This window comes from Podarcis pityusensis (genome assembly GCF_964106645.2).
Source record: "Podarcis pityusensis genome assembly, chromosome: 1".
Classification (NCBI taxonomy): domain Eukaryota; kingdom Metazoa; phylum Chordata; class Lepidosauria; order Squamata; family Lacertidae; genus Podarcis; species Podarcis pityusensis.
The window spans coordinates 30818141-30839550 of NC_138028.1; the positions used below are offsets into that span (position 1 = coordinate 30818141).

Consider the following 21410-nt stretch of genomic DNA (forward strand, 5'->3'; position numbering starts at 1 on the left):
AACTCTTAATCTCAGGGTCGTGGGCTGAAGCCCCACATTGGGCAAAAGATTCCTGAATTGCAGAGTGTTGGGCTACTTGATCCTCATGGCGCCTTCCAGCTCTACAAATTCTATTATTCTATGAGTTGTCCCAAGCAATATTTAATATGTCAGAGATCTGTAGCTTCTAAGGAGTGCCAAATGCAGTACAAACACAACCATTTTTTAAACTGAGAAATCAGAGTCCTGCTCTAAGGCTAAAGTGATGCATTTAGTTTGCTTACTGCTCCTCTTGAACAATCTCATTGGAGGGGGGAGGGACACACCAGATTTTCTGCTAACACAATTAGTATTTCGTGGTCAGCAAACAGTAGTTTGCCAGCCCAGAAAATTGAAGAAAACAATCAACTAGCTGTTGAATAAAACAATCCAGAGGGAGCCAGATATTCTGCAGCATGGATTGTATCACATTTAATGTGAACTTTTCCAACAAGCATTAAGTTGTTATAGGGTTGGACTGGTATTGTTTTGATTTATGTTATTTCTCATGTGAAATATATTGGAAAATATTCTAGGCCTAACTACCCACACACACATAATGGGCAGAGACTATAGAAACTGACAGCCAAATGGAATCTTCCCAAGAATTAATTTGTAAATGCCAATTGTTTATAAATTACCATATCTGAGCTTGGAGTGGTAAGTTCTATGTACATCAGGCTATAGAAAATACTGCCGTTTGAATTAATCTTCCCTGCTTCCAACCAATGGAGTGGAGTTAAAAATTCTTTCTACCACTATCAAATCTTAATGTAACCTGCCTTTCACGGTCCTCTCTTTTGAATCTTTGCCCTTCTCCCAACCCTTCTGCTTTCCCAGTGCTCCCGACAGAAATCAGTCAAATCTGTAATCCTTTTGCATTAGTCATTATAACTGCTGAGTCCATATTTCTTGAGAATTCTAGAAAAGAATAAAAAATCTAAGCCAGCTGTCCACAAACTCCACACACATGGCCTTGGACCAGTTGAAAATTGCTGCAGGTCTTAATGATTTTTCTGTCTGTTGTTTAGCGATTGTAATATCCCGCGCTAAATGAATGTCACAGACCACTGGTTGTCTAAGTACCATACTTTGGAAATGATGATGGTGATGATGATGATGATGATGATGATATTCTTTTGTACCCTGCTCATCAGACTGGGTTGCCCCAACCATTCTGGGCTGCTCTAAGTTTACTTTAGACTGTTTTTCCTATTCCCTCTTCTAAGGAGGAGGATGTGGACCACATTTGCTACCCTGAACACTTTGGGGGAAGGGTGAGATAAAAATGTAATAGATCTACAAGTTTACTTTTGAACCGTGAGCCCACCCATGAGGTGACATGAGGCAACTACCTTGGGTGGCAGAATCTACAGGGGCAGCAGATCCAGCCTCCGAGGAAAGCACTGCCCGCCTCCACCACCACCACAGTGCCAGCAGCAGCTGCTGCACGCTCCTCAGTCTGGATCTACCACCTCCTCTGCAGCCCCGCTGCCACATGAAGGTGAACCAATAGAACTGTGGCTGGCTCGTCTCCCAAGGTCATTCATAGATTCCCCACTTGGAATCTCAACGGGGTACTATTTGCCCTGGCCAGTGCTCCATTTGAGCTCATGGCTTCCTGTTCCCTTGCATGTTGCTTTGGGTAAGCCCCCTGCTCCTCCGCACTCCTGGGAAACAACTGTGCATTATTTGTTGAGGGCCGCCACTCTGACTGCCTGCAAGAGGGGTTCCCCTGTTTTGTATATCTGCAAGGTGACTACTTGGGCTTCACTGCACACTTTTGTAAAACACTAGAAAATAGAGACAATTTTTCTCAGTTGATGCAACATTTGACAGGAAAGTCCTCCAAGAGGGTTTTGCCATAGGAGGGCCTTATAGAGGAAGCCCGCTTGGCTCAGGGGGTACTGGTCTCTTCTATCTGCCTTAGGAATAGGCTCCAGACCTATTCAGCAAAAAACAGAATTTCTGTTTGAAGGTGGGGTTGGAGCACATTGCGCCCACCTCTCCTTCCTGTGTGGCTGCTCTCTGGATTAGGGTGTGCTAGTCACAGCTTTTGCCAGCATCCTACATACTGCACATAATGTTTAGAGTTCTTGTTTCTCTCTTCTTGTACTCTTTAATTCTGCAGTGGAATTCTGCTGTTCTTCCTGCGATTCTTCAGTTTTGTCCTTACGAGTGGTGTCTTCAGAAGGATCTAATCGGGTTTTTTTAGAGTGGGTTGAGGAATTCGCTTTTGCTCTGCCAGTTAGTATAGAGAGCGGGAGAAATGCCTTGAAGACCCTGCATGCCTAGTCCAGTAGGAGGACTCATACAGTGGTACCTCAGGTTAAGAACGTAATTCGTTCCGGAGGTCTATTCTTAACCTGAAACTGTTCTTAACCTGAAGCACCACTTTAGTTAAAGGGGACTCCTGCTGCCGCCGCGCTGCCACCGACGCACGATTTCTCATCCTGAAGCAAAGTTCTTAACCCGAGGTACTATTTCTGGGTTAGCAGAGTCTGTAACCTGAAGCATCTGTAACCCGAGGTACCACTGTACTTCCACTTTTCTTTTCATTTAGTAGGACTACCTCACTCTTCCCCTGAATGCCATCAGAACTCTGGCATTGATTGAAACAACACAGCCACAGATGCAATAGCAGCTATGTAAGAAGAGCCTGCTAGATCAGACCAATGGCCTCTCTAGTCCAGCATCCTGTTCTCAAAACAGTGGTCAGCCAGATGTTTGTGGGAAACCCACAAGCAGGCTTTGAACACAAGAGCACTCTTTCCTCCTGTGGTGTCCAGAAGTATTACTGCCTCCATCTGCGGAGGCAGAGCACAGCCCTCTTCTCCATGAATTTGTCCAATCCTCTTTTAAAGCCATTCAGACTGGTGGCCATCGCTGCCTCCTGTGGGAGCAAGTTCTATCGTTTAACGACGCGCCGCACGAAAAAGTATTTTTTTAAAATCTGTCCTGAATCTTCAAGCATTCAGCTTCATTGGATGTCAGTGAGTTCTAGCATTATGAAAGTCTATTCGCTTTCTCAACGCCATGCACAATTTTACAAACTTCTATCATGTCACTTCTTAATTGCATTTTTCCTAAAAGTCTCTCAAGGTGGACATTGCTCCATCTAGTTCAGTACCATCTACACTGACTTGGAGTGAAAAGCACGTGCTCTGAAACTGAGCTACTGCTGTTCCCCTGCAACAGGAGCCATTCTGATGCAGAAATATCCTAAGTGCTCTAAGAACCAGAAGCAGTTCTGTTGGCTGCAGAACACAGAGGAACTTTCCTCTGCAAAGGGCTCTTGCAGAACTCAGCAACAAAAGCAAGCTTTTACAATATAACCCAGACTCTCCCACTGCCAGATAACCCGCTGTTTTCCAATAGCCCTGTCTGAAGAATGCAAATCAACAATTCTCACTTACACTCTCCATGTCAGATTGCATGGATACTGCTTCCATCTGAGATTTATATCCTAGGCATTATACAGAACTCAAAATGGGGAAAAACTTCTCTTTGAGGGTCACTGATTTATGAGAAGAAATAAAGAGGGAATGGAAAAAAGAAAGAAGGGGGAAAGTGGAGGGAGGGACACACACTGAAGAAAGGATTGAACCAGGAGTTCCCAAGCTATGAGCCAGAAAAGCCAACCCCCATTCCTTCTTCTCAGCTGTTACACTAAAAATACATTAAATACATTCCTGGCATGATTTTTCTATGTGTATGACTGAAGTTCTTTCCAAAATAAGTTATGGCACTGTGGACCAAAGGCTAAAGGACCCTGAAAATGGCAAACGTAAACCACCCTAGGAACAAACTAAAGAATGAGAAGAAAGTTAAGAATGAGGATAGCAGTAAGAAAAAGCACATCGAGCGTGATCAGAAGGGAAATAAAGAGAGAATTCCATGTAGTCATTGAATGGCTGTTGCGCTTTATATTCAAAAGCAGAAACTGAGCCAGGAAAGTGTGTGCTTTGGTGCATAGTCTTTTTCTTTTAGCAGGATGCTTCACCTAAAAATCTTTCATGATACAAACAACATTATCAAAAACACAGTTTGAGAAATGAGCTTATGTAGGACTCACAGTTTGAACAATTTAAATCAAGGATGGATAATTTTTATCAACCAAAGGGGCACGTTCCAGTCCAGCAGGGCTGATAAGCGGTATAGCATGGGAAGTGGGGTGTGACTGGGGAGGAAATATGCTCTGGAGAGAGTCCCAAGGGCCAAACAGGGAGTGCTGCAGGGAAGCATTTGATCCCCTGGCCTGAGGTCCCCCATCTGTGATTTAGATAATTCAAAAGCAAGGAAATGCAACTTTGAACAATCTCTACACTTCTGTGGCCAACATGGCAGCCCTATTGTTACAATGGAATAGGAAGTAGTGAAAATAATCGGGATCTCTACAAAACTGAAAGGGAACCTGCCTAAAAACAAAGAAAAAGATGAATTTATCAAACGTGACCCACCTAAAATCCAAGCACACTATTATTTTGTGAGAGGAAATTAATACTTGAACATTATTAATAACTTACGGAGCATTTATCTGCCAATTTCTATATAAATGATGTGTTTTACTCTCACAACCATCCTGGGACATCAATAATGAAGTTTTCAATTTTAGAATTTAAAGAACTGAGGTTAAAGAAAAAGCTACTTGCCCAGGGCTATACAAGGCCATGGGCAAAGAGGGAATGAATTCTGGTCTTGTACATCGAAACCTATTACACATGTATTATAACGTCCTTCTTTATATTCTTTAATTCATGTTTTAAACTATTACTTAATGATTTGTGAAACCTGAATGGTACATATAATGAATTAATAGGTTATGGTGGCAGTGGCAATGTGGATTTTTGCTGCAGCCTGATGTCAGCATGTAGATTTATGGCAAACCCCGCTGGTTACTAAGGGCAAAGCCAGATCATTTATATTTTGTTGCTTTTCGACATTTAAATTATACTGATCTTATGTTTAACTAAATTAACCTACAGTGTGTGCTGTGAGAGCCTCTGCCGCTGAACAACCCCCTTTCTTCAATAATGGAAACTTCAGTGTTGCCTGAGCCTGCGGCATGGCAAAGATCTCTGTAACTACAACTCTGAACGGCTGTGCTTGGAGGGAAGGAGGAGGAGTGCGGGGGATGCAAGCAGAGGTTTAACAAAGAATCACTTTAACAGAAACTCCTGAGTAATGGCTTTGCCCCAAGCCAAGAACAACATCATCTCAATGTCAGCAATTAGAAGAGGGATCAGCCAGGCAGCACGGCCCCCTTCAACCCCCCTACAGACACAGCTTTGCTCACAGGGCTACCCTGAGCTGAGCACTGCCCACGTGGAGCCCTTTGGATAAAAGATTAAAAATGTGCCGACTATTTCTGCTCTGCTAGTACAGAGGGGAGTACAAATGGAGGGACAGTACACAGTGGGTCCTAACAATCAAGCGGGGACTGCTGAACTACAAGGGATCTTTTCTATATGTTTGCTTTCCAGAATCCGTTGTGAAACTGTGCCATTAAGTTATTCTTCAGCTTATTTGTGTACCTAATGCTTATGGGTTTATGGGAGAGGGGATTAGAAAATATGCTTATAAAAGCAAGGCTAAGTAATAGCGTGTAAGATGTGCAGTTGAGTGAATGTTGTTTCAGAATAAGCAAATATGGGGAGAGATTATTAATTTGCTTCCATTCTGTGCCTTATCCACTTAAAATTATTAGTTCAAGTCTGAGAGAAGTCTGTGGGGCTATAACACAATCACAAAAAAACCTGGATTGTGATTCTTTAAAATTTTGGCTTCTGATGATGAAGAAAAGACTAAAGGTTTGTAGGCGGCATTTCCTGTAAATGCTTGTGATCAGATGGTGTGGCTTTCAGCACAGGCCCATTCCTCTTTAAAGCTCTCCGTTGCCATTTACAATTTGTAGGGGTTGGAAGAAACAGGGAAGTAGCTATGCAAATCAAAATGCATTTACGTAAACCTGCATAATTTGTGCAATTGAACAAAATTGGGTATGGGTGCTTTATTTACAGCATTTAGCTTTATTTTGAACACTGATCTATTCAGAATGGGTTTGGAATCTAACAATGATACATCTTCCAAGACGGACTCACTCATCTCAAGTTACCTGGTGCCGGGCTCGGCTCTGGTCCAAAAGCTGCCGAGACTGAAGCTTCTGCTGTTGGAGCTGCTGCAGGGCAAAATGAAGCTGATAGCTGCCGGCACTTGGCGGGGCCCTGGGAAGCCCTGGTTGGCCTCCTATCAATTTACTGCGTATGCAGTTCTCTGTATCTCCTTCCCAGGCAAAGTTGTCAGTCTCCAGGGTCCTGCAGTGAGAAAGGATCCATTTTAAAAGTTTTACGTTTTAATCAGCCTGCATACAAAGAGAGAGAGCAGGCCTAAAGACCTCTCTTGTTGTTCAAGGAGCTATATGAGTTTTTGTCAGTGAACAGTCCTCCTACAAGAGGGGGCGGGGGAAGCACCTTCACCAAATGATTCATGCTATTTTAGTGGTGCTAAAATGTACCAAATTTCAACCATTTGTTTATTGTGGACTACACCCTCACACAATGAATAGCCAAAGCTTGTACAGTGGTACCTCGGGTTACATACGCTTCAGGTTACATACACTTCAGGTTACAGACTCCGCTGACCCAGAAATAGTACCTCGGGTTAAGAACTTTGCTTCAGGATGAGAACAGAAATCGTGCTCCGGCGACATGGCAGCAGCAGGAGGCCCCATTAGCTAAAGTGGTGCTTCAGGTTAAGAACAGTTTCAGCTTAAGAACGGACCTCCGGAACGAATTAAGTACTTAACCCGAGGTACCACTGTATTTGCTGCTCTCCTCTTCCACCTGATGGAAAGGGTAGGCTTGATAATGCAAGTTGTCATTTGAGATATGTGGGATATGTATAACTCATAATACCCTTTCGCAGGAGTCCTCCTCTTCCCCCACACCAAGCACAGGAACTCTAGGATACTGTAATAATATCAATAACCAGAAAAAAATATATATTCAGTGTCAACTGGGTCCCTACAAAGAATTCTCAATAAGCACAGAAATAAAAATGACAACCTAGAAGGCCTTGTGCGCCTGTCTCTGGAAAGATGAGACAAACTCAGCCAATCAATGTTTGCTCTCCTTCCTACCCCTCAATAACAGACATTTACCATAAGTAAAACATTCCTATTTTCTCTGAGAAAAGGGAGGATGGCATCCTTTGGAATATATCACAGGAGTAAAAACACACTGGAAAAGGGGTGGGAAACCAGTGAGACACGTCTACTTGTGCCAGTGTGTAAGTTACCTGAATGAAGTTCATGGACCACTGGTATACCACAGTTTGGGAATTCTGGCTTTTATAATTAAACAACAACATACTGGAATTTGACTCAGCCAACCCTGTGACCAATGCCCCAGAAATACAATTTTGATAGAATTCTCTCTAATTTGTGGCTACTGTAAAATTTGAGCCTACAGTACACTGAATTAAAAAGAACTCTATACTTCCTCCAGAATCTCCACATGCAAATTTTGGTCCCATTATAAAATATACCTATGTATTACTGTGTTATGTTTATGTCAACATCTAATATACTGGGAAAACCATTTAACTTGCTGCTTATTGATCAATTTCTCACATTCTCACATTCTTTTTTCTGTTCCCTAATTTCCTAATTTTGCTCCAGTTTGTTCAAGAAGGTTCTTATTTTAATATACTGAAAGAATGGTGGTATGAAATTCTTGTATTGTTGATAAAAGACTCACATGCGTGAATAACCGTGGAAGAGCACTTATTGTACAATACTAGCCATGTTCTGGGAAAGTGCTATATCCACTTTCTCCAAGCACAAAAGGAACAAATAGGATTTTAGAAAGTGATACAGAAGATACAAGACTGAAAGGGAATCATGGTGCTGACAGAGTAGATATGATTACAGAGCAACATGCAGTATTACTGTAATAATTTGCCCAGAACCTCGGAATCTTATAGAGATTAGAAATGGATATGTAGACTCTGGCACCAAGAAGAAGGGCACCAACAGTCCATTTTTAGCCCCCAAAACAGGTATACAAGAATCCAGATTGCACACACAAAAACCCAGTTACCCCGAAATTCCTAGATGCCTAATTCCATCATGTTTATGTGATTTTATACGAAGTGCTCTCACATACCCAAATGAGACTGACCAGACCAATTACCGTATTTTTCGCTCTATAAGATGCACTTTTTCCCTTCTAAAAAGTAAGGGGAAATGTGTGTGCATCTTATGGAGCAAATGCAGGCTGCACGGCTAAGCCCAAAGCCAGAACAGCGAGACGGAGCGCTGCGCAGCGCTCTGTCTCGCTGTTCTAGCTTGGGGATGGCTGCACAAAGCCTCCACAGGGCAGCGGGGTGCCTTCACCCCGCTGCCCTGCGGAGGCTTCAAAGGCTGTCCCCGAAGGCAGAACAGCAAGAGGCTATCCCAGAAGCCAGATCCCTCTTGCTGTTCTGGCTTCTGGGGTTCAGAATTTTTTTCTTCTTGTTTCCTCCCCCCCCCCCAACTAGTTGCGTCTTATCGTCCGGTGCGTCCTATAGAGCGAAGAATACGGTAAATACATGAGGATTTCCTGTGTATTAGGAGACAGAAAAATGCACAGGAGGCAGCCGAGGAAGCTTGGTAAAGGCAAGGCTACACATGGAACTGGCTCATGATGCTTGAAGTTGGTTTTGTCTTGTTCATCTCACTAGTATAATAGCTGACCAAAAAGTAAGGTCTTCAAATAAGCAGACACCTTTTCAAAGGACAAAAGCATGGTTACAACCCTGCCATCAACAGAGGGAGCTCAGCTGTGAATTGCAATGTGATACATGCCAAGAGAAGCCTGCCTGTTTGCTTTGAAGTTTGAGTTTGTGGGCCTGGCTGCAGTACTGCACTCTTCTAGGCCAGGCACACTTGTTTAGTGGAGAACAGGTGGTAGATTGACAGGGCCTGGAATATGAAGCCCCTAAAAAGCACATCACATGTCTCAAGGGCTCCTGGAACTTGGTTTAACTAAAAAAAAAAACCAACCAAACAAACAAACAAACCATGAAGCTCCTCCATGCTTAGTCTGTCAGCTCTACATGCTTCCTCACTGGTATGTTCTTTAGATTGTGTCTTTTGTGACAGAATCTTTTGTTTTCATCCACAGAAACATACATTTAGAACTATTACTACATTAAGGCTATGTGCAGCTTTCTCCTGATTGAAGTGCAGTGTTTGAGGACCAGGACATCAAAATGCTTTTTTGCAAAGCTATTGCACTACCAACCTTACTGTATGCTTGTGAAACATGGACCACTTATAAATGCCATCTCCAACTCCTCGAAAGATTCCATCAATGGTATCTCTGAAAAATTCTACATATCACTTGGGAAGACAGGTGAAATAATGCCAGTGTACTAAAAGAAGCAAAGATCACCAGTGTCAAAGCAAAGATTCAACATAAAGTTTGTTGGACTGGTTATGTTGTTCGGATGCCTGATGATCGTCTTCCAAAGCAACTACTCTATTCCGAACTTAAATATGGAAAGTGTAATGCTGGTGGTCAACAAAAGACGTTTAAAGATGCTCTCAAGGCAAATCTTTAAAAATGTAGGATAAACAACAATTGGGAAACAATGGCCTGTGAGCACTCCAATTGGAGAACAGCATTTACCAAAGGTGTCATGGGCTTTGAAGACGCTTGAACTCAGGATGAAAGAGAGAAACATGCATATTTGACAAACCCTCATAATGATCAACTCCCACCCGGAAACCTATGTCCCCACTGTGGAAGGACGTGTGGATCCAGAATTGGCTTCCACAGTCACTTACAGACTCACTGTTAAGACCATGTTCATGGAAGACAATCTTACTTGGCTACGAGTGATCGCCAAAGAGAAGCAGCAGCACTGTTATACCTAGCCATTAACCTCTGAGGCTTGGATCATCAGCTTGCTCTATACTAGTGACCTTGATTATCCTCTAAACCCCAAGTCATGGAATGCAAATTGAGGCTTTACAACACTGCTGGTGTGTACATATAGGCACATGCCAATCCCTTTCAGGCTTGTCTGGCAAAAAAAGCCTAGGGGCTGGAGGAGTCAAGATACCTAGCAGCTTGGGGGTGGGGGCATTGGGCTTTTGTGGTGCTAACAGTGAACATTTGTTATTCTACTCTATTTTGAACCTAGCCAGATTCTGATGCCTCAGGTTTAACGCAGCAGTATTTTCTCCCTTTAAGTCTAGTGACCTAGATTGATAGCCAAATCCCTACTGCATGTCCTGACTGGCTCTTTTCAGTCCCAACTTGCTATAGAAGACCTAGTCTACTCCCAAAGTCACTCCTGCTGCAGGCAATATATCCTGTTATCCAATTCATTCACCCTTATTTTTCACCTAAACTTCGTTGCACCTAAACTTCACTCCATAACCCCCAAGGCCCTTGTAGAAGTTTTCACAGAGCCCCGCTTAAGTCTTGTCTACTTATGACTCTGTGTTGTAACTTAAGAGTCAAAGTTACTCTTGGATATGCAAGCAAAAGCAACATCCAGCATGGCCAGAGACTCTGGCCTGAATCTCATGTGAATCACTATCCTGCATCTGTGAAAGTGCTGAAAACAAACATATAAGCCTGCATTGTTCTTATACGCACATAGCTATATGCCCACAAATTATTTGTAGCTTTCCTTAGTGGCCTAGAATGAATGCCCTAGATATTCTCACCAGAGCTGCGAGCTGTCCAGATACTACACTCCTACTATCTACAAATGGCAAAAAGCTACAATGCAGTTGGAAAGCAGAAAAAGAGGAACTTTTTCCTATGAAGAGTAAGCAACAGAAGCAGAGGGGCATTCTAAATCCTTTGAATATATGTAATTCAGAACCCTGACTTTCAGCACAAATTTATGTTTTCAGGACAATTATCAATATAGCTAAAACAGAATTTTAAAAGATTTAAAAGCCATGGTTCCATCTAGGCTGCAAGCTTGTAGTTAGAGTATTTCAAAAAGCTTTTTTAAAGTTGTTGAGGGGAGATCTAAACATGGTATCTGAGATGTGAAAAGAATACTACAACCTAAGCTTCTTAGTATCTTCCTTTGCTGTTGGAACAGCTCTCTTTTATATTTGGTCTCAACCAAAACCGCCTCCGGTGGTTCTCAAAATTACGGGATTTGGCCCTGAGAATGACATGTCTGACACCCCACCCACGTCAACATCATAATTCCTCAGCCAGTTGTTCCTTCTGGACAACCTGTTAACCACTAGGCTTCTGGCATCAAACTGAATGGCATCAAAGCAAGAATCTGCCAAGAATGCCACAGATAAGGCAATTTAAAAAGAAAAATCAAACCACCCATTTTTAAAGGGCTCGTGCCTTGAGAAGATTAGCCCATTATGTAGGGAGTCTTAGTAGCCTTCCTCACCAAAGAGCTTGCTTCCACTTTCTCCTGTTTGCTATCATCAGTTCATTTATTGAATGGGCCTGTTTGCCTATGATAAGAAGTCCAAATTCCCCATAGTGGTACTGCCCTATGTGTCAGGTGAGATAGCAATGACTTCCAATGGCCTGGCCTCTATAGCATTGGTGGCGCAGCTTGTGGCCTCCATGACTGTGTTTTGCCAAACGGTACATTTGCCACACTGCAGTAGCATTACTAAGGGCCTGGTTCTTCACATGCCACCAACTGTGGTGACCAGACCCAAAAACAATAGGAAAAGAGTGTTTCTCTATCTTCATGGGAAAAGTCTTCCTTCCCTTCCTAGGATGTGCCAGGGGAGAGAGGGAAGGAGAGGAAGAGGTGAAACAAAAAAATAATGTGAAAAGAAAGCTAGATCAGGTTAGGATCTTAAGAAGACAAAATAATCATGACCTACAGACTCATTATGCTAGTCTGGGGACTGATGTGTGGTTTCTCCTTTGGAAGGAAGGAAGTTATTTAACTGTGCTTATGGGCTGCAATAGGATATGCCATCCTGTTCAATACCCTCCAGACAGGGCTTTTTTTCTAGAAAAAGAGGGGGAGCATCACCTCCACTGTGCAGCCCCAAGCACCATGCAGGAACTTGGTTCCGGTGAATTCCGGCTTTAGAAAGTCCTGCCTCCAGGAGCTTCTGGACAATTTAGTACTGGACATGAATGGTCTCTATAAATTGAGTACGGAATCTCTGTGAAGGCAAAAAGGTCCAGAAACAGTCAGACTAACTGGCATACCAAATATCCGAAGATCTTGAACTTGAGAGCACATCATTCCAACTCCTGGATTGATGTCTTACTGAACCAGTCAGCCATCTAGTAGAACCCACCAGATTGACAGAAAGCACTAACAGAACCCCACACCCCTTCTTCCTGAATGCTTGTAGGGCCACCAAGCAGCTCTAACCATTTTATGTTTGGGCAGAACTCCAACTGAGATCAAGTCTGTTGAGCCACATGCTCCCTTAGGTGAGCTTCCTGTTGGAACTATGTTGGAACATAGTAACTATTGTTACTATGGGCTCTCTAATTCTGACTCATTCTACATGACTGCTTATGTGAGTTCAACCACAAGTCCAGTGTTAGGTAGATATGGTCTGTGATCATCACCCTTCAGATGTGTGAGGGAAGCTATCTCATATTTATATTCTTATATGTTCTTATGTACACTGGGAGTGGTAAAAGAAGCTCTTGCAGAGATCTGGAGGAGAGACATGACCATCATGTCTAATATTTGAGCCAAGGTCATAATAGTAATGCTTTGCTGTCTTGTCATTGACAACTGAAAAATCTTGTGTTTTTGTTTATCAGCAAGGAACATTCTGTACTGTGCAATGTCCAGGATAAGCCCCAAGTGCTCCAGGCATTGCCTGGGAATCAGTGAGTTCTTTGTCCAGTTCACAACACAGTCAAGGGTCTAAGGCATGAAAGTACGGCCTGGGTGTTGGTCAAGCTCTTTTCCTTTAGCCAACTGGATATAGATGCCCTGCATCTATAGACATGTGCCCTGCATCCTAAAGTGTGCACCAGGACCTTGGGAAACAGCCATGGAGCCAAAGTTAGGCAAAAACATAATACAATGCAGTAAAAATGGCAAAAGTTATTCCAATCTCTGAAAGGAATGTGCAAATATGCCTTGTACAAATAAATGAATGCTACAAATTCCTGTTTATAGAAGCCAAAAAGGATTTCAGCATTTCCATCCTGAAGCACTGCTAGCCAAGTGACTAGTTCACTCACTTCAGGTCCAGGATGGCTTATTTCATTTTATTTAGAAGAAGAAGAAAGAAAGAAAAGAATATCCCTCTATTAAGTATACTCTGGAGCACTTGTTGGAATGAGGCACTGCTACAATGGCTTGAATTTCCAGGTGTTGAATCACAACCATGAAGAGTCAGTGCTTTGCCTGGTATTGCCTGTGCAAAGAAATACCACGGCTCCACTCCCCATGTTTGGGGAAGGGCAAAAGATGGAGTGGCAGTGACCTACAAGTTTCTTTCCCTCCCAAACCTGAAGGTCTTTCTTCTGTGGATTGTGGATACGTGAGTAAAGGGAGAAAAAAGAGAGGAAATCACTGTAAGAAAAAGATGAACCCAACCAAGCTCATGGCGTGCAGAACCAAGATGAGCTATTGCCAACAGGCATGGCTGGTTCAGGGCACCCTTCCTCTTAGAGAAGTTGCTGACAGAAGCTTGGCCCTGCCTCACGATCCAAGGGGAGAGTGCCACCTGACAGGTTATCAGAATGCTGCCAGAGTTCAGGCAGGACATCCTCACAGCGCAGGCTACACTTTTGGAAATTTAGCCTGAAGCAATTGACCAAAGCCAAGCATGGCGGTCTAGAGGAGGAATGTGGCCACGCATGATGTAGGTCTGCCAAAACATTAGCTGGCAAAGATGGACTGAAACAGTAGAAGAGGTGAAACACTGGAAGGGCTGTATAAGTAAAATCTAAAGACATTCAGATTAAACTATTTCTGGATTCAATTGACATTACCCACACTATCATGTTCAGAAGAACTAGAATTTGCCAGTTATTAAATATCTAGCTTTTGGCAGAGTGGGCTTTCACTTAGCCCAAAGTAGCATCTGTGGACCTGTGCCAAGAGTACTGTAACACTGGCCTCTATGAGCTGGGAAATATTTGGCAGCTGAGTGTCTCATTTCCCCCCTCTCCTCCCTCTTTTCCTTTCATAGAAAATCAAGCTTTGAAAACAAATGGGAAAACATATGGGAACTAAGTCAAAAGGAAAGTGAGGGGTCATCTGGTTAAGAGGTTCAGTGCCTCCATCCCATCACAACACATCAGGTCAGAGGAGAAGAGGTAGTAATGGCAGCAATGCTTATCCCCTTTGTGTGATTTGGATTAGCTGAATCAGAGAGCACACAGCAGCCTCTCTTTCAATTAGCCAAAGCCAAATGGTTAGGTGCACTGAACAGGAAGCAGTCCTGGCTTCTGGATGCCTGCACATGCACCTGCACATGGGCCCAGCCTGCTGGAACATTTTAATGATAAAGAATACATGTGATGAGATTAGCATGAATGAGAGAACTGCTGCTATTCCATTATTTTGGGAAGAGGAAGAGGTGCCTCTGTAGATAATGCATGCCACAATTCCAAATTCAAAGTATTCCAACAAATGCAAAGCACAGGGAAAGCAGATTATCTGGAGAGCATGAGCACAATTCATCTATTGGTATATTACATAAACTCAATCAAAACACATGAAAAACTGTTCCACAGATGCAAGAATTACTCTTACGGCTGCCATGTGTACTATATGCAATTTTACTTTAGCCAGAAAATGATTGAGTTAAATCTGAGACCACATTAAGTAGGCAAAGCAAAACCTAAGCGGCCCTCTGGTTGGGACACAGTAGAGCAGGGATATCCTATGTGGGCCCTTCAGATATTGTTGGACTAAAACTTCCATCATGCCTGACCATAGGCTGTCTGGGCTGATGGGAGCTGGAATCCCACAACATATAGAGGGCACTAGGATGGAGAAAGCTAGTCCAATGCATCAATAACAGCTCTTTCTGGAGTGCTAGAGTGCTGAAAGAGGTGTTTATTCATCCAGTTGTACAAAAGAGTAAATCTAAAGTACATTTCTAGTGATATATTGGCCCACAAACTTCACAATAACACTGTAGCACAGAAAGGAATTAATTCTTGGATTCTCCAGTCACTGGTTAGTAATACTACTCAATTAAACAGCACACGTAGGTAGTACCTACTTTCACACCACCAGAATTTTCACAGAAAGAAGTAACTGCATGCCTCAGATTTCCACAGTGAAAACTTACATCACTGCCTTTGTTACACAGTCCTGGCTTAAAACTGAAGATCCACAGTAACATACTTTGTTCTATAAAGAAAAGGGAAGATGAAAAGCATGAGGGAGATGGAAATTACAAAGCCCAATAGTGAAGAGACAGGAGTGTAAGTTGGTTTCACATAGCCCCCAAATACACCAAGGCCTAAGGCAGCCTTCTTCAACTTGTTGCTCCTCCAGATGTTTTGAAGTACAACTCCTAGAATCCATGACTACTGGCCATGATGGCTGGAAGGGAAGCAAGTAGCAGCCTAAAATATCTAGAGGACACTAGATTGGAAAAGGCTGTCCCAAGACATCAGTCTTTCCCAGAAATAATCTCTGGCAGCCAGATCCTCTCTAACTTTCCAAGAAGCCATTCTCCGTCAGCTAAGGTTATTTCTCTTCTTTAAAGCAAGATTAATCCTCTAAACCTTCAAGGAATGTATCTGCGACATTCTTCATGTTTTAGAGAGACAAAAGTATCAGAACACTGCACTAACAAATCTGAACTGCAGAACCAGGGAAGCTTTTTTAAAAAATCCCAGTAAATATTAGTAAACACCTAGAAAAAGATTTCGAGTGAGTCACATGAGAAGCAGCAAAAGAGCAAGAGAGGGCTTGTGCCAAAAGAATTTTAAACGAAGTAGAACTAGGTTAAAGCCTTTTACCCCCTTGGCTAATTATTTTCCTCCCTTCCCCCATCTGCAAACATTGGCATGTGCAGCAAAGAATGCAGCATATGAAGGCTGGGTTCAGAAACACTGCACAGGGCTGAGGCAAAAATACCTGGCAGCTGCTAAAACGAAACTTCAAAGACTCGGCTCACTTTGAAAACACATCAGGCAGGAGCCACTCTTCCCCCACAGCTTCCCGAGGAGCCTGTGGGAAACTTAACCACTTCAGCATGTTTGGCAGCCTCCAAGCCCATCCAAGCAGGTGATAGCGAGAAACTGAACGGCAAGAGGAGCATCAGGCAACACTTTCCCTGCACTCCAGGTCTCACTTCCAACAGGAAACACCTAGTACAAGGGCCATGAAGGTACAGGTTTGCCACCAGTAGTAGATAAAACCCAGAAGTTAGTAAGTATGTCAACAAAGACACAGGTGCGAGTAGAGGAGACAAGACTGGATCGCTTAGTAATGCACCGATAGCTGACACTTCTATGCACATAGTAGCACATAGTTCCTGCTTTCATTCTTCAGGGTTACACAGGCATCTTTTTCCACACACAACCTCTTACAGTTGTTCAGAACAGCAAAAATGAGTTGCAAGGACAACTCCGATCCTAACTTCTGCATAAATCAAGATATTGATTCAAATACTAGATCAGCTGAAAGAGTTTCACTCTGTCTCCATCTTTAAAATGGACAAAACATCTCAGATGCACATGCCTCCACACTTGGAGGCAATAATGCTTCTGAATACCAGAAGCCACACAAGGGGAGAATGCTCCTGTCCTGGGGTTCTGCTTGCTGGTTTCCCACTGACCACCGAGAACAGGATGCTGGACTAGACAGAATGGGCCTTTAGCCTGATCCAGCAGGCTCTTCTTATGTTATCTTATAGGCAGAGAAGGTGATTTAACTCTTTACTTCATATCCCTCTCTGATGTTCTAATGGAAAACAAGGCGAAACAAAAGTGAACTAATGGCATAAGATTACAAGATCTCAACAGACTGAATATATGTGTCCAAGACCACAACTTCACTGTTCCTATATAACAGAGTGATATACAGTCATTCCTCATGTTACATTTGCTTCATGTTATGTTCTTTCAGGTTATGTCCCGTGGCGACCTGGAAGGACCAGAAAGGGTTACTTCCGGGTTTCGCCACTCGTGCATACACACAAGTGCTAAATCGCGCATCGCGCCGTGCACCTGCACAGATACAGCGCTTCAGATTGCGCTCTTTTCATGTTGCGAACGGGCCTCCGGAACAGATCCCGTTCGCAACCAGAGGTACCACTGTATTGTCCGTGAATGGATGTACTGGAGAACAAATGAAGATGATGATGATGATGATAAAGCAACTCCAGGTGTTTTAAGCTGAACAGATTGGCTTCTGCCATGAAAATGCTTGGTGTCAAATTCTACACTTGTCTTTCTAGAAATCTGCTTGCCACATAGCTAGCAACAGAAATGGGGGAGATATTTCGGTTAGAAACCTAGTTTACTGCATTCAGTATAAAGTGCACCATACAGCTGTTTGCACCAAGATCAAATAAGATATACATTGGCCAGGTGCAAACATCAGAGCTTTGAGAACCAAGTACAGCAACTTAAGGCTGAGGTTATGAAATTAGAGTAGGGAGCATTATAGTGAAAGCAGCTGAGGGTATTCCCTAGAGAGCAGCATATAAATAACTAGAGCAAGCTCCAGCAGCTTTTGTTCAAGGAAGATAGTGAAGTTGGCATCGGTAAAGCCGAATCTGAGACCTTTTAAACACAAAAGGCTCCTACTGATTAAAGTACCTGAGGTCACATGACCCAGAAACAAAGGAGTTATTGTTAAAATGGGAATGATACACCTCTCTGAATGCAAGGTTGGCCTCTGCAATCTTTCGGTGAAGGGCGGTGTAGAAATTTATAGTGCCAATGTCACACAAACTGGCAATTTGTACTTGTGGCAGTTAATTCATATTACTAAGCACATATTCGGCATAATTATATAGTATAAATATATAATATAGTATACATATTTATATAGCATATAATATAGTATATGACTAAAACAGAAGCAATATGAACAAGCTCTAAATTAATTCAGATGTTGAGGAGCAGCAAAATGTTGCAAGGTTCACTTTCTGCAAATAACTGCCTAACTCCCTCTTCTCTTTTCTGCAACCCTTCACATCAACAACTCAATCTGTCCTTTGGTTTGTGCAATGAAAGGTTTTTTTAAAAAAAGAAAACCTGAGAAACTTATATATTTATGAAATATTTTGTAACAGCAACACAACTGATGGCCGGAGGAGGCTCGCTTTAATAAAACGACGCCAAGAATCTAACAGTAGATAGAGTAGATTCAATCGCTATAACATGCATTAATCTCCCTTCTCCCTTTTCTTGTGTGTATCAGGTTTGGGGAGCAAACTGGTAGTTTCTTTTGGAAATCTGTGTGTTCTATGCTATAATTTGATACCTCATTCATATAACCATGGAAAGTGCCTCCCCCACTCGCACCGCATCCCTCTCTCTCTCTCTCTCTCTCTCTCTCTCTCTCTCACACACACACACACACACACACACTTTCCTTCAAGTATCTATTTGCAAACAGAGCAGCAGAAAAATGTATGGCAGTTGCTGCAGTATCAGCATAATCTGACAAACCAACAGCCCATTCCTAATCAAATTTACTCAGCAATGTTACAGGTATGCACACTATAGCCAGAACCAACTGATACAATTTAATTTCGTTTGGAGTGGAAGCTAATAGGGGTGGGAGATTCAGTTTTGAAGCAAAAGTGGAAACTAAAGGGGGGGGGGACCCATACACTCAAGCACTATGTCAACCACTGGCAATAAAAAGAACACTCTTTGTAAGCAACTCAATGACTGTATTCAATCACTGTTTGGTTTGGAGGGGCAGGAACAATCTCTGGACTCATGAGGTCTCTCCTGCCCTTAGCGCTTGGCTTAAAGGAATACTCCCAGGCTTGATCAAGCCAGAGTTTGCACTCCTAGTTTGGAAATCATGCTCAAAATTTTGCTGTTGTGTCTGAACCAGCAAGCTGACTAGCCAAACCAGAAAGTATTCCATTAAGACATGCATGTGAGAAGAAGAGAAGGGAGCACAAGGTTCATTCCCAGTCCTCCAAACCATAGTCTGGGAGATAAAAAAATGTGATGACTAAATGAAGCAAACTAAAATCTTAGTGGAAAGTTTATGAGCAGCAAAAAGATCCAGCAAAGGTTAATACAGACATTCTCATAAAAGACAACTAAATTTAATGTGACATAAACCTTTGTAGGAAGGAACCTTCATCAGATACAGATTGCACTGAGATGGAAAACAATTACCGTATTTTTCGCACCATAGGACGCACTTTTTCCCTCCTAAAAAGCAAGGGAAAATGTGTGTGCGTCCTATGGAGCGAATGCAGGGGGGAGGCAGGCGGGAAAAGCCCTCAAGAGCCGCACACAAGCTTCGTGCGCTCTTGCGGGCTTTTCTCTAGGAGGGAGAAGGGACTGACTGGCTGCAGCAGTCCCTTCTCCCTCCTGGGGGAAAAGCCCCCAAGAGCGGCACCCTCTTTAAAGGCTGCGCGGCTCCTGCGGGCTTTTCTACGAGGTGGGGGAATCCCCCCCCTCCCAGAAAAGCCAGGAGAAGCCGCACAGCCCCTTTAAAGAGCGTGCGGCTTCTGCGGGAGTTGGGGGAAGCTGCAGCAGATTCCCTCCTCCCGGGCTCCCTTTGAAGCGGCAATGTGGGAGGGGAGCAGCTTACACTCGTGTAAGCAGCTCCTCTCCCACTTTCCTCCTTCAAAGCAACTACGGAGGAGGGAAGGAAGGGGACCATGGATCCTCCGCTGCTCGAGGCTGCAGCGGATTCCTCCTCCGTAATTGCTTTGAAGCAGGAAAGTGGGAGGGGGGCAGTTTACACTCGTGTAAGCAGCTCCTCTCCCACTTTCCTGCTTCAAAGCAACCACGGAGGAGGGAAAGAGGGGACCCATGGATCCTCTTCGCTGCTCGAGGCTGCAGCAGATTCCCTCCTCCCGGGCTCCCTTTGAAGCAGCAAAGTGGGAGGGGAGCAGCTTACACTCGTGTAAGCAGCTCCTCTCCCACTTTCCTCCTTCAAAGCAACTACGGAGGAGGGAAGGAAGGGGACCATGGATCCTCCGCTGCTGGAGGCTTCAGCGGATTCCTCCTCCGTAATTGCTTTGAAGCAGGAAAGTGGGAGGGGGGCAGTTTACACTCGTGTAAGCAGCTCCTCTCCCACTTTCCTGCTTCAAAGCAACCACGGAGGAGGGAAAGAGGGGACCCATGGATCCTCCGCTGCTGGAGGCTTCAGCGGATTCCTCCTCCGTAATTGCTTTGAAGCAGGAAAGTGGGAGGGGGGCAGTTTACACTCGTGTAAGCAGCTCCTCTCCCACTTTCCTGCTTCAAAGCAACCACGGAGGAGGGAAGGAAGGGGACCATGGATCCTCCGCTGCTGGAGGCTTCAGCGGATTCCCTCCTCCGTGATTGCTTTGAAGCGGCAATGTGGGAGGGGAGCAGCTTACACTCGTGTAAGCAGCTCCTCTCCCACTTTCCTGCTTCAAAGCAACTACGGAGGAGATAAGGAAGGGGACCATGGATCCTCCGCTGCTCACGGCTGCAGCGGATTCCTCCTCCTTGATTGCTGGGAGTTTCTCTGGGCAGGAATTCCCTCAGCTTAAGTGGGGTGGGGGAAGTGTGGCAGGTAGGGGGGTACTGAGAGACACATGTCTCTCAGATGAAAATTGGGAGTGGGCATTGTGTGAAGTGGCTGTGGATCTCCTGCCACAGAACTGTAGGACTGTATAGAGTTGGGAGGGCCACCCAAGGGTCATCTAGCCCAGCCCCCTCACAATGTAGGAATCACAGCTAAAGAACGCCAGGCAGATGGTCCCCCAACCGCTGCTTAAAAGCCTCCAGTGGTGGAGACCCCAAACACCTTCCGAGGTCATAGAATTGCAGGGTTGGAAGGGAACCCCAGGAGTCATCTAGTCCAGCCCCGGTGGACAGCGGGCGCAATCCATCCCGTTGCGCAAGACTAAAGATGCTGTGCAAGGCTAAAGAAGAAGCCAAGGCAGTGAGCGGGATGGATCGCGCTTGCTGCCTTGTCTTCTTTAGCTGCACTGGAGAGGTTTAGCTCCTGGCTGGAGAGGTTGTGCGGCTATGGATCCCGCGCACTGTCTTGGCTTCTTTGCTCTTTGGGGCTGGGGGGGGAACCCGGGCTTCCCCCGCAGCCCCGAGAAGCTCTGGGAGAAGTGGACAGGCTGCATGCAGCCTGTCCGTTGCTCTTTGGGGCTGGGGGGGGATAATATTTTTTTCCTTGATTTCCCCCTCTAAAAACTAGGTGCGTCCTGTGGTCCGGTGCGTCCAATAGAGCGAAAAATACGGTATGTATTCCCTAACTTGAAATAC

The 21410-nt window shown here is 44.1% G+C and overlaps 1 protein-coding gene across 4 annotated transcripts in view; it reads right to left on the reverse strand.

Annotated features, from left to right (window-relative positions):
- The window catches only part of TTLL5 (tubulin tyrosine ligase like 5), a 120846-nt gene that overhangs the window by 15212 nt on the left and 84224 nt on the right, over nucleotides 1-21410 (reverse strand). For all 4 annotated transcript variants that reach the window (XM_080977669.1, XM_080977671.1, XM_080977670.1 and 1 more), the window contains exon 32: nucleotides 6134-6332. In XM_080977669.1, coding sequence (XP_080833795.1) covers nucleotides 6134-6332 — 199 coding nt within the window. The remainder of the gene's footprint in view (nucleotides 1-6133; nucleotides 6333-21410) is intronic.